This window comes from Thunnus albacares, chromosome 8 (assembly GCF_914725855.1).
Source record: "Thunnus albacares chromosome 8, fThuAlb1.1, whole genome shotgun sequence".
In the NCBI taxonomy this organism is placed as follows: Eukaryota; Metazoa; Chordata; class Actinopteri; order Scombriformes; family Scombridae; genus Thunnus; species Thunnus albacares.
This window is the reverse complement of record NC_058113.1, coordinates 26611864-26625673: the sequence shown is the minus strand read 5'-3', so window position 1 is coordinate 26625673 and position 13810 is coordinate 26611864. Positions and strand designations below refer to the sequence as shown.

Here is a 13810-nt window from a genome sequence, read left to right as displayed (position 1 = left end):
TTGTATCATCAAAAATATCATTCTTACATTAACATGGTAATGATGTTACTTTTGACACCAAATAGTATGTATTCTAAGAAGGAAAGGCTTAATTATCTGTAGCTTCAGCCTGCACCTTTTCAGTCTGTAAAAATATTTTTTTCAGGCCAAAATGCATTTCTTTTTCATGTATTAAAAAATTCTCTTTTCCATCCTCCATCTCTCTTCCCATTTTTGTCATGTAGGACCAATCACTGGGCAACTGGCAGGTGAAGAGACAAATCGGAAACGCCAGCCCCATCGTCTACAAGTTTCCCCACAAGTTCACCCTGAAAGCTGGAGGAAACGTTACTGTAAGTCACGCAGTTTTCTCGTTTTGTTGTTTTTGATGGTCTTTCCGTTATTAATTTGACTGTTGTCGCTTGCTTTTGTTCTTAAAATGTGGATTCTTATATCTCAGTAGCAGCTCAACAATTATTAGTCAACTACATGAGCGCTTGCCAACTCCGTGACCTTTGACCTTTTGTAGATCTGGGCTGCATCTGGCGGTGGAAGCCACAACCCCCCCACTGACCTGGTGTGGAAGAACCAGAACTCCTGGGGCAGCGGTGACCTCCTGCACACCATCCTCATCAGTGCCAACGGAGAGGTCTGACCTTACATGTACTGTAGAGCCTGTCTTACATTTCTGTTTTGTTTTCAACCACAACAACTTAATCTATTCTTTATTTTATTCACCACCAGGAAATGGCCATGAGGAAAGTCACACGCACCCTTTTCCAGGATGATGAAGATGATGAAATGGTAAATTCCTTTTCTATTCAGACATGTCCTAAATAATCCAGTACCGTACATTATGCATCAGGAACAACACAACTCTCAGTCTAGTCCAGCAGCAGTGTTCAGTAACTCACCCTGTCGTGTGTCGCCCCCTGCAGGGAGCTCACAGCACGAGCGGTGCAGACAACGAGTACAACCTGCGGAGCCGCACGGTGATCTGCGACTCCTGCGGGCAGCCATCAGATCGCCAAGGCGGGTGCGGCAGCGGGGGTCTACCCGAAGGCCTCGTTGGACACTCCTTTTTCATGGGCACCAATGAGCCCAGACAGGTACTGAACATTTACTTTTATTACAACACGAATGTCAGTAATTACACAGCATAAAGCAGATCACCATTGTTTTATTATTTTGTAACGAAATATTGATTCAAATCCAAGAACGCTGAGGCGACACTCTTGTGGAGAATGTCCTTCCCAACGTATCGTGGGATAAACAGTTTTATCTAGAACGCTCGCATAGAAACATTACAGTTTAACAACACACAGCTTTATTTTTTCAGTTGTTTCAGCAACTTCTGCCCTGTAAAATGTTGGCACTGTTGGGTAATAAGCATCATCCTTGTGATAAACCTCCCTTAGAGCTGCAATGGTTACTCGGTTAATCGATTTAGTAAAAATGCCAAACATTCCCTTGTTCCAACCAGTCATTTGTGAGGATTTGCTGCTTTTCTTATTCTTCTGTGATAATAAATTAAATTTTTTTTTTGGATTTTGGACTGTTGGTTGAACAAAACAGACAATTTGAGGACATAACCTTGGCTTTTAGGGAACTGTGACAGACATTTTCACTGTTTTCTGGAATTTCATAGACCAAAACGATTAATCGATTGATCGAGAGAGTAATCATCAGATTAATCAATAATGAAAATCATTGTTGTTTGCAGCCCTACGTTTCCTATTTGCTTTGATTGGCTAAGTCAACATCTGATACGTCTTCTGCTTGGAGGCATATATTTTCTGGTCCTCACTGTTTTGATTTTCAGCCACTAGAATGAACAAACGCAGGATGTGTAGAAAGCAGCGTAATTGCTCGATGATATGAAACATCAGTCTGTTATTCAGAATTTACAGAACTCTGATCAGTCAAACCTGAGTTTTCAAAAGAATATAAAAATACACTTTTTTTGCAAACCGGCTCATATTATTGTTTAAATAAAGAAACATCACCTGTATTCATTGAGAAGCTGACAAAAAGCTGATAGTCAGTCAGCAATAAGAAATAAAAAGCAGATAGATTTTACTGAATTACACAATCAGGCTATTACAAAAGCAGCACAGTGCGCTTTTCTTGTGTGGTTATATTGCACTGCGGTTCACTGGAAAAACTATTACATAAAAAATCTAAAAAGAACAGCTAACCAGTAACCTCACTGTATTTCAGAAACGGCACTTTCTTTTTTCTTTTTTGGCAAATGTACTACTCATAGTCCTTGCTCACAAAAATCATCTCATTGTTAACCCTTTTTAGTGTTAATATCCTTCCAGTTTCTTATTTTTCTCCATGTTTAACGCTGCACTCTTTTGTTTCTTCCTTCAGGGTCGTGTCAAGCCGGAGAACTGCTCCGTCATGTAAAACCAGACAGCACCTCGCCTGAACCCTCGACCTCCTCCTGTAGCCCACACAGGAGAATTATTTTCTACTGTTGGGATGTTTGTCTTTTTTTTTTTTTTTTTTTTTTATATGATCTTGTCTTTGTTTTTTGTATTCAATTAATCTGCAGGTTAGATTTGCTTCAAGGTTTGGCAATGGGCACAGGATTTTTGTATCCAGCTTTTGAGTTTGTATATTCAAGTTATTGCATGTGTGCTGTGCTAATGCTTGTGCTGTTTTCTGCTCTGCTTGCACACTCACTTTCTCACACACACACACACACAAACACACACGCACGGACACACACACACGCACACACACACACACACACACACAGAGCTCCATTGACCAGTGCTTCTGCTTCAGTCCGAGCTGGGGTTTCACATTTAATGGCCAGGCTGTCAACACTCAACACGCACAGCTAGTGAACCCTGTCAGGAATAACTCTGGGTGGGGGAATCCATTCTACAGCCATTCAGACAACAAGAAAATGAATCCTGTTGGGGTTTGATAATCTTGTTTGTCACCCATCAAATAGATCAAATCTTTATTTAAGATGTTGGAGATGTTTACAATTGAAATTAGTTTTCCTTGTTCTTTGGAACAATGTTATGCTATCTTTATATGCTACAGAGAAAATAACCAAGATAGGTCTTTTTTTTTTTTCCTGAAAAACTATGCTGGAAAATTCTCCAAAGAAAGCCAAAGTACTGTAAGCTCAGGGTGTTCAGCATGTTCTGTCCAGTCTCTTCACTTTAGCCTTATACAAAAAAAAAAAAAGTGTTGAACATATTCTATGTGGATTTAGACGATAGGGTTTGGCAGCTGTGGCGCACACAGAGAAAATAATTATTTGAGATGAATATATTTTTTTCTTCGATCCACAGCTTGACCCCAGAGAAATGTATTTGGTTATGTTTTTGAACGTCTGCGGGAGTAAGGAATTATTGTTTTGTTGGATAAGTTGAATGTACCCAGTCAAGAGAGTCACAAGTGTGTTTCTGCCAGATACGTACACTTAAATGTGTTGCTTTATTATTTTAGTAATTCCAAAGATGTATTTTCATGTTTTCTATAAGGATTAGGTACTGTGTTTTAAGTCTTTACAGACAAGTTTGGTGCCATATATACAGTATTTATAAGATTTCTTAGCTATAAATCAACACTAATGGAGAACTGTTGCTGCTGTTTAAAGAGTCTAACAGTAGTTTTTGTTACATTTTTTAACAAGCTTTTTTACAGATTATAAATACAAATGTGCCTTCAGAGGACGTAAAAAACATCAACACTCAGTTTTTTTTTTTTGCTCACATGCCTTGTATTGCAGCCTTGTGACTGTCAGACATCCCTTGATTTGTGTTGCCCCTAAAAAACTGGTCATAAGGGCTTTTTTTTCTCCTTTCCTCTAAGCTTACTGGCTTTGCAAATCCCTAGCCATGATTTCGGGATCTGAGTGGGATTGCGGGGTTTGTGTACTTTTGTGACTTTGGCTTCATGCACTGCTTTTATTGAGTGTCTCACCAGTTATGCACAGCAGGTAGATTTGTACTCTAGTCTGGCAGCTTTAAATCATTTATACTCCAGAGAAAAGCATATCAAAGCATTTACGGAAAATACTTGATAGCTGTTTTTGTTTGTTTTTTTATTTTTTGTTTCTATTGTACTTAATAGATAGTATTTCTGCCAAATTAGTCTTTTTTTTGCCTTTACATTTAGACATTGTGATCCCCAAAGTGCCTTAAACAGTCCATGACAATCACTAGTTAGAGAAATGGCCAGTTGCTAATATTTAGAATTAACAAAGATATAGTTTTGTATGTATCTCATATGTACATGTACATTTATGAGACATGATTGCTGTATGTAATTGAGTTTTATATGCACAACTATTAACTAAATCATCCCACTTGTAACAGATAACTTAAAGGGTGTGGTCAGGGGCTTTACAGAGGCCTTTCTGACTGGCTAAAAAAGCAGAAAAACTACTTCCTGTACAACAGTTTTTCTTGCTTTAGTGTTTTCTTAAGAAATAGACAGCTGCTCTTTAACATTTGAACACAATGTTAGTTTAAGTCAATGAAGAAAGAAGACACAGATGTGTTGTATGTGGCAAAAATACTTGAAAGGCCTTTGTGAAATCTCAAAACCTCACTGTTAAAATCTTGATGGCTGCCTCATGAATCATCTTAAAGACTTGAGGATTTAAAATGTTACCCAAAGGGATTTCTTGTTGTGAGCTATTAATGCCAAAGTTGTAATTAGCTTGAAGTAGGATTTATGTCAGATCTATCACAACAATGCTATTAACTTTATGGAAAAGCCATGCATTCAGTCGATATAATGAATGTGTTTTTGTTTTTTTTGGTGCTTTTTTTCTTTTCTAAAATAATATGGAGTAAATTCTTTTTTTTTCCATTGTTTCATTGTCATAATTTCTTCTATTTAGTTCATTGAAAACCACTGATGAAAAATGCAGCCATTTTATTTACATATATACACAACATGTTTCCATGGTTACATTCAAATATGTATAGTCATATGTAAAAAGCTGAAGCTCTATCTAAACACTGCAGCATTTAAAGCACACTCAACATCCATTATGGTACACAAGATTTCTGCTGTCTAATGGGCAGGATAATGAACTTCACTTGGTCCAGATTTGATATAAAACAGAGTAAAGTATTTCTAAAATTACCTAAAACTAACACAAGACCTTGGTTGACAACAAGACATGTAAATGTACAGTTATGAAAACATGACAAAGGTACATCTGCTTATTTTATCATCAGTTTTGGCAAAATTCCTAATCAGCCAAACAGTTTCTTACAGGAGTCGCTGTAGTCCACTGCTATTACATTCATAGTGCTGCTTTGATTTGGCTTGTAATTCCCAGTTTGATGATGGTTTATTTTTCACAACATACGCCAAGTTTGTGCTTACACTGACCTTTTGGTATCTATAAATGAGCAAATGTCTATGATCTTTGGTCACACAAACTTATCCCAACCACTTAAAAACATGTTCATCTTAAAATATTGGCAGTTCTACATTAGTGTGAGGATAACAATATGTGCATATCTATATTTACAAAGTTTTCATCTGACAGCAGCAATAAGTGAATCAGATTTTTTTAAAAACAAAAATGAGACACATGTATTCTTGGTGTCTCTAAATGCCACATTTGGAAAACATGATCACATGAATTATTGATGGTGAAGCAGTCTGACTTCTCCTGAATCCTGAATAACAGCAATAAAGAAACAACAGAGTGTAGAGAATGTTATTTGAAATAAAGAAAATTAATAATTTTATGGCAGGATTTTTTCAATGCTTTGTTTGCTGTTAACACATTAACTAAAATCTTTTCTTTTTTGGAAGTTGACATTGTTTTAGTCAAAGAGTCAATCAAAGCAAGTACATTAATACATCCAAAGCTGCCTGTTAAAAAAAGTGGATTTTGAAGATGTAATATACTTCAATTTAACCAAAGAAGCAAAATAAAAATGTAAACTATGTCTATATTAGTCATCTTTGACGATGAAGACGGAAACTTCTGACAAAAGGGGACCTTTAAACATGCAGAACAGCTGATCAGTAGCAAGCAAAATGTGTGGAAAACTACAATTACAGCATGTTTAGATGAGTTCAAACACATAAAAATTTCCCAAAATGCTCCCTTTAACTATGAAGTCTTTTTTTTCCCACGGGAGGTGAATGCAGCAAAGCCCCACTGGCGTCGCCACAGCCCAACCTCCATCTCCGCAGCCCGTTGGCTCCCCAGTCTGGATGACAAGTCTGTCACGGTGAGATAAGTACCACTTTGGCCCACAGAGGGGCAGTGTTGAGTTGGAAGGGGGACATCCACAGTAAACAATAGTTCCTCAGTGGGACAGACACCTCTGCTGCTGCTCTGTGGGTGGTCTGAGCTCTGACTGTCAGAGCAGAGCGTTAAGTTTGCTCTTTCTTTGCCAGCACAGGCCTAAAATCATCCTCAAAGTGAATGAGGAGGGGGGAAACTTGCTCTGCTAATGTGACTGTCACTGAGATGTTCTCCTAGGAGAGGGGGGTCGGCGGACCGGTGGCAAGTCGTAGTGTCCTGGAATGTGACTGTTCACAGGGAGGTCGTAGTGGCTCTGGGGATCTTCATGAGGAGCGTGACCAAGGGAACTCTGACGCTCTGGAGGGAAAAGATTAACAACACACAGTGATAAACAGACATAAGAGTGAGAGGTGATCTTTATAGCAGGGTTTCTGCAGGGTTCACCAAGTTCAATTTAAGTATATTTAACACATGTTTAATACCACGTAGGCTAGAATGCAATTAATTAATTAACTTTGGGCATTATGCCCCATAATGCCCAAAGTATTTAAGTATGATGGAAAACCAGCAGGGACATAATAATTTTAATAATGTGATCTGGCCCTGAATAAACCCCAGAAAATTGATGGATGAATTAACCAATGAAATAAGATTAATTAATTTGTTAATTGAGATTTTTTCTAGAGCTGCAACAATTAGTTGATTAATCCGTCAACAGAAAATCAAACAACAATCAAACTATTTTAATAATCAAATAACTTAAAAAATCATTAATATTTTGGGGTTATGTACTGTTTATTGGACAAAAGACATTTGTTGATTTAATCTTGTGCTGTCGCTACTGTGTTTACAATGTGTCTGCTGACTGAAACTCCACAAAATAGTGTCGAACAGCTTCCAGCTTGCACAATCCACTGTCAAAACAATCCCATATTTAGTGTATTGGTCTCCCAACAGCCCACAATTACATACGAAGACATTCTATAACTGATATTGCGAAAAAAAAAAAAAAATCAGATGTTTGTACATGAAATTGAAGACTTAGAAGACTTGGTTTTGGTCTAGGCAATATGTTTACTTTTTAATATTTCCTGGTCAGCGATAGTATTCAGACTTCATTGCATTGGTTAGTTTGATGTTGCAGATTGGAAGATTAGAAGGATTCATTCGACTATACCCAACCAGTTTGCCTCCTGGAGCTCACTTTGCATATACAAATTCTACAAATTCGAACAGGCAAGGATGCATTACACAAACCTTGTACCCTTTATTAAATTACACAGGCAAAGCTGACTTAACATGTGTGTTTTTCTATCATTAACCACAATCTTCTATTCCAGTGCTTCCATTAAAGTCTATTATTGATGGAAGGGAGTGTGATTCTCTTCCTCTTTTCATCACTCACAGTTTTCAAGTGTTATGCTGGTGATATTCTACTTCATTATAGGAAAAATACTTCCAAGGAAAACACTGATATCTCTGTTGAGCCAATATTTCCATTCATCTGGAAATTTGATTCTCCTGAACTTTGAACTCCTGAAATGACTGAACATTGATGTAGTACTGGTGTTGACACTATAATAAAATGCAGGGGTAATAAAAGAACATCCTGTGCCACCTTGAGTTTCCTCTCTCTTGCTCTCCCGCTTCCCTTCAGAGCTTCCTTGTAAACAGTTGTTTATTCACCAGGCTCTGCCTTGAGGAAGTCCATCCTCCCCATCTGTCACACAGGCCATGGGCACAAATCCTGTTCTCAAGTTTGACTGATCGAGACGTTTAAGAAACTAAATGAGTTTTTACTTTAGTGAATATTCTCAACCTTCTCCGATTGGCAGACATATGTACGTAATCTGATTTTGATTAAGGGTAGATGCATTTTTTTTAACATGCTCTGCTGTTACCCTAGTTGACCTTTAAGTCACAATTTTAAAACTCTTGGTTCTAATGAAACTCAGATGTACTTTATATTGTTTCCGATGGCTTGTTTAGTGTTGCTTTGTTTCACTTCATGTCATTTTCTCTTTCAAATTCATCCTCAGCAAGCTTATATTGTATTTTATGTGCTGCAGCCTGCGTTCTAACATTATAAAAAACAACTTTCTGGTAGTACAAAAGTAAAACTCATCAGTATGTTAAACCTGTAGGAGGTCTGAAATGCTACTCACCTCTGCGTAAGGTAGCCGTGTTGAACGGGGGAGGGCTGATCTCGGTGTATGCTCTCTCTCTGGGCACAGCCGACTTCATCTCCATGTAGCTGCTCTCTGGGGGGCAGAAGGGCAGGCCGGGCAAGTCTTTGATGGTAGCGTAAGGATTCTCGCTGTTCAGAGAGCTGCTGCTCACAGCCACTGTGTCCTTCAGCTCTGTCACCACACAGAGTGCAAAAAGAAGAGAGAAGTTAAAACACATCTGAAGTACACATTGACAGTCAGAAAGCAGCACAGCGGGATCAAAGTGTACTACTACTAGTTCTGGTTCTAACTTTAAAGCATTCCAAGATTTTTTTATGTCTTTATGAGTTATGATTTCCCAAGACTGACTGAGGAAAGCTCAGTTTTAATACCTTTTCATTTTATGAGTTGAGACGTTTTAAAGAAAACCTGATGGAGAGTTAAATATCATGACCCGTGAATAATCCAAATCATTTTTATGGAACTCAAATGTTTGTGACATTTTTCAATACTCTATCTATTACTTTGGCTGGTTTCAAAGGTCACATTTGTCAACAAAAGGGATACTTGTCAGCTGTCGATAATGGTGAAAAACAAGAATAAGAGTCTTCAGCCACGCTTACAGCTCTCTGAGGCCTTAATTAGGCCCAGCTGTGCTTGGAGCTAAATGCTATCATGCTAATGTTTTGCAGGTATACTGTTTCCCACATTCATCACCTTAGTTTAGTGTGTTACCATGTGTTACAGCAGAGTTCTCTGGGAATGTCATTAGTTTTGCAGATGTTTAGTCATAAAGTATTGAACAAAATAAAATTTAGATGTGATGACGTGGCATAATGAAAAGTCTAGAGATCACCAAAGTGACTACAATATATCCTGTAGGGACAAGATTTCATGACTTGTTGAGATATTTCAGTCTGGACAAGAAGTGGACAGACTGACTGACAGTCCAGCATTGCCATCCATAAAACCATGCCACTAGCATGACTAACAGACAGAATTGGAGTCATGGGTACTTGCAAGGTTATGAGTGTTTGGGATTAAAATAATCATGGGTTATAGTCTGTATTAATTTGCTTTATGGGTGTACAACAAAAGAAAGATATATGAAAAAGCTCCAAGTCTTTGCGTTACTGCACCTATACTTTTATGGTATCACCTTGTTGATGTAGTTTTGATATTCCTACTTCTCTCCATAAGAGCGTGATAAAAAAAAGGGTGAAAACAGGGTGATAAACTACCTTTGTTGTAATACTTTCCGAGGCTGGCACTGTAGCTGTAGCTCCGATCGATTCCAAAAGCTCCTGTAAACAATAAAAGACAAATCTTCTTATTTACGGCAAACTAATCAAAAGCAGATAAAATGATTTGGAGACATCGGCAATGCATTATTTGCTTTCTTTTTTATTATATCCTTATTGTTTTTATAGTCGCATATTAAACGTGCATTGTTGACTAAAAGGATTTTCTGTCCAAAGGAGATGTAATGGTCGATAAACTTTCCTTTACACTGTATAAAAGAGTACTTTGTAAGTTTTCTTCTCAGCTTTTACTGCATGGCTCTGTTTTTAATTTCTCTAAATTTATGATCCTTCTGAGGTGAGAAGAATATTTTGTTATTATCTATACAGGTATTTTTACACTGAGTTCACTGATAGCTGATATGCTCTTCCTTATTTAAGGTCTTCAAGAATTATTATTTTATTGTCAAACATATTAGTCAAATTCTCTGCTTTCTCTCCTGAAAGATTGTTCTGTCTGGGTGACAAAACTCAGATTATTACAGTATGGGGCACTAAAGCTTTCCACTGACACTCACAATAAGGAACAACTTTTAGTTGTGTTAGCAGAAGGTTACATTAGCAGTAGCCTATGTTACACGTTGCAGGTTTTACAAATTATTTTTATATTGCTGTGGCCAGGAGGTCAGGAAACCAACTCCTTACTTTTATTAGCTTGTAAATGTTAATCCATTCATTTCACTTCACTCTACAGCTGCATGTTTCTCTGCAAAAGTGTGAATTACATTTAATATAACTGATCCTGAATCTTAGAGTCATCCAGACGGACCTGAGTCTTTGCGGGGCTCGTGGTGTTTCCAATCTGCAGGCAGAGTCGCGTTGCTCTCAACCCCAAACAGGCCCCGTCTCTCTCGCTCCATGTTTTTCACACTGCAGAACAGCTGGTTATTGGTGTTCTGCAAGACAGAAAGAATAATAAACCAATCAGAAATCATTAATGCCAAGAAAATGCACCAAGTAAAAACATGCTTTTGGCATGGCGTAAGGGTAATTAAATGTAGCACTAGTTTATGGTAACATTAACAGCCCTGAATACATGGCCACCTCTTGCTCACTGGATAAATAGTATATAAATTGTATATTTGCACTTCAGTGTTGCATTTAGTATCAGATAATTAAAGTTGATGTTCACCTTGATGGTGCGATCGTGGTTGTTGGGCAGGTGCGGCAGTGGAGGCCTGTTTTGGCTCAGTGTGTGGTAGCTGGGGTTGGAGTAGTAGTGGTGGTAACTGTGAGGAACATCTGCGGACCAAGACAAACACATGGAATCATGTCTGCTGCAATTAAATTACCTCAAGGTTAATAAAATGCATCACTGGAACGCCCATTACAAGACCAAATCAGTGAGATACAACCGAAAACCACATTATACACAAACTCCAACAAAATATATTGATAATTTTGTTCAACAATGCTACATATCCACTGTAGGAAGTGAACTGTAACCTAATGTTTACTGGTCAGCATTTAAAATGATTTCACTCTTTTTACATGCACACATTTACACGCTTTCCTGCAAAAATAAAACAATCAGATTCATGAGAATTATGATCTCATGTTTGAGAAACACTACCACTAACAAAACCACTGGCATGAGATACAATATAGGCTGTTGTCTTGGCCATGGGCTTACTTGTTATGACATCTAATTTGACAGTTATACATTAGAGCTGCAACGATTAGTCAAAAAATAATTGTTAGTTGTAGCTCTATTATATGTAAAATAACTTAAATTATTGTCAGTTTTAAAATGCCAGACATTGCACCTTTAACCCCTTGAAGGCCCAATCCCAATGTCCCCCCTAAGGCCTAAGCCCTGAACCCTCATGAGAGAGAGAGGCTGCAAGGGCTCAAAATGGTATAAATATCACGTGAACTCAACAACAGCAAAACATGTTTCGTATGATTTTTTTTCTCATGTTTTAGCTACCCAACATTTTCTGATTGACTCTCGCTGCATTGTATGACCTGTCAGAAATATCCTCTGTACTGTACCTGGGACAGCATATTCAGAATTGACCGTGCGGCTGGTGGAAAAGGAGACAGTTGGTGTGTTGTTCTGCTTGTCCTTCTGCCTGCGGCGGTAGAGCAGCAGGAGAGCCAGCAGCAGGACCACCAGGATGACTAGCACAACGATGCCGCCAATGGCCCCCCACGATTCCCTCTCACCAGGCGGAAGAGGAACCATTACGCTGCCTGACTGCTCAGACGAGTCTGTCGAACAGGGGGTGAAAAGAGAACTCAAGAATAGAGACTAGAACAGCTTTTAATTAACTTTCAGCCTCTGGACAAGAGGAAGGAAATGGGTAATTCCGATCAATTGAATTCACAAATGGATTATCAAGGCAGTGGTATGAAGTTTTTAACCATCATTTTCAAGAAATAGACCGATCAAATGGATCCATTATCTCATCAAGTTTGCAGCACTTAAATCACAAAGAAGAGGCAGATTGCAGAGCAAAGTCAATGAAAGTCACTGTATTAGCTCCTATATTCATGGGAAAATCTGTTTGTATTTTTACCTTGTTTACAGTCATCTCCAGTTTCACACACACAGTCCCCAGTAAACCGGTCACAGATGGAGTTGGTCGGACAGGAGCAGGTCTGAGCACAGAATGCTCCAAAACGTCCTGGACTACATGCTGGAAAACATGTGGTAAATATAACATCCAGCATTATTTATGCTGCAAAGATAATACTGCTCCATTTGTGTGCTCATAATTCACCAGATTTGTATTCAGAATTTATCAGAATTTATGTCTAAAGATTTTATTCTGTTCCATTTTTCTCGAGAAATATTAAACTATAAATATGTTCAACAAAGACAAAACACTCAAGAGGATGTTCAATACAACTGTCAGGACCTTGGTGATAACAGTCGCTTTTGTGCTCATAATAGCAGTAAGTTAATAACACCACAGAGGCCTCTTGGATGTTATGGTGAAATTGCTGCAGAAATCAGCTGTACTCGTCTCGCTGCAGTCATATTTCATGTCAGTCAGTGAACAGCAATCACACTGCATTTACTAGAGATAAGGCACTTTTGTTGAATGCTATATAACGTCACACTTACGTATGGAGCAGTCAGTAGCCGTCCAGCCAGGCAAACATTCACAGTGACCGTTCCGCTGGTCGCATGTGGAGTTGTTGGCACAGTTGACACACACTTCAGAGCAATGCTTGCCGTAATAGCCAGCTGGACAAACTGTAACACACACAATGCAACCTGTAAAATGACCTGCTCTAGATTATATGGAGACTAATGTAGAATATTCCTGTAACATTTTATCCCTGTTTGAAATCAGCAAAGCATACAGTAACTGCATTCAATTTGTACATGACTGTATAATTATTGATGTTAAATACCAACCTTGATCACAGTTGTGTCCAGTGTATCCAGGAAGGCAATCACACTCTCCTGTCACATGGTGGCAGCGGTATGACTGGCCACAGGACGGGCAGGACATACTACACTGGTCACCATACATCCCAGCTCTGCATTCTAGCAGACGAGGAGACGAAGAGTAAGCAAGTGCGGATGTTACACAGTAAATCAAGCACAGCTCAGGGTTTGTTCTGATTAGATTTGAGTTGTGTGTTAGCTGTCAAATAACAACACTCACTGTTCTGACAGGTAACTCCCCAGTACCCCGGGCGACACACACATGCTCCAGTTTCCCTCAAGCATGTATCGCTGTTAGGGCAATGCTTGAAACAGGTCTGGTTACAGTGGCGCCCCCAGAGGCCCTCTGAGCATGGCTCACTGCAGCGGGGACCTGGAGGGAAAAATGTGAGTCCTGCTTTTAGTAAAAGTTAACCAGCATCAGCAATAAATGTATTCAGGTATCAAAAGAAAAATGGATCCTTTGAGAGTGTTAAATTTTTGATACATTAACCTGCAAATCAAATTTTATTGTTTTAATGTCCAAATGGAGCTAAATCTGACTTTTTAATTACTGTTGGGGAATTAAAACTGCATTAATGCAACATGTTGTTGTTGGGTGAAAACCTCCTACTTTGAATTTGGGGGTTTCTGCGGTTTGAGATCAGTAGAGAGAGATTTACATGCTCCTTTACAGGATGATCAAGTACAGAAGAAAGAAGTAAGAACT

The 13810-nt window shown here is 38.6% G+C and overlaps 2 protein-coding genes across 6 annotated transcripts in view; one reads left to right on the top strand and one right to left on the bottom strand.

Moving 5' to 3' along the window:
- lmna (lamin A) overlaps positions 1-4160 on the top strand; it is a 39497-nt gene extending 35337 nt beyond the window's left edge. For all 4 annotated transcript variants that reach the window (XM_044358160.1, XM_044358159.1, XM_044358163.1 and 1 more), the window contains 5 exons: positions 225-332; positions 509-628; positions 724-783; positions 918-1088; positions 2356-4160. In XM_044358160.1, coding sequence (XP_044214095.1) covers positions 225-332; positions 509-628; positions 724-783; positions 918-1088; positions 2356-2391 — 495 coding nt within the window. In that variant the 3' untranslated portion in view covers positions 2392-4160. The remainder of the gene's footprint in view (positions 1-224; positions 333-508; positions 629-723; positions 784-917; positions 1089-2355) is intronic.
- A 715-nt stretch (positions 4161-4875) lies between these two features.
- Positions 4876-13810, bottom strand: part of pear1 (platelet endothelial aggregation receptor 1) — a 52758-nt gene continuing 43823 nt past the window's right edge. For both annotated transcript variants that reach the window (XM_044358157.1, XM_044358158.1), the window contains exons 14-23: positions 13322-13474; positions 13069-13200; positions 12772-12903; positions 12221-12340; positions 11694-11912; positions 10831-10940; positions 10468-10594; positions 9639-9701; positions 8395-8589; positions 4876-6586 (exon numbers count right to left, since the gene is read on the bottom strand). In XM_044358157.1, the coding sequence (XP_044214092.1) occupies positions 6447-6586; positions 8395-8589; positions 9639-9701; positions 10468-10594; positions 10831-10940; positions 11694-11912; positions 12221-12340; positions 12772-12903; positions 13069-13200; positions 13322-13474 (1391 nt within the window). In that variant the 3' untranslated portion in view covers positions 4876-6446. The remainder of the gene's footprint in view (positions 6587-8394; positions 8590-9638; positions 9702-10467; positions 10595-10830; positions 10941-11693; positions 11913-12220; positions 12341-12771; positions 12904-13068; positions 13201-13321; positions 13475-13810) is intronic.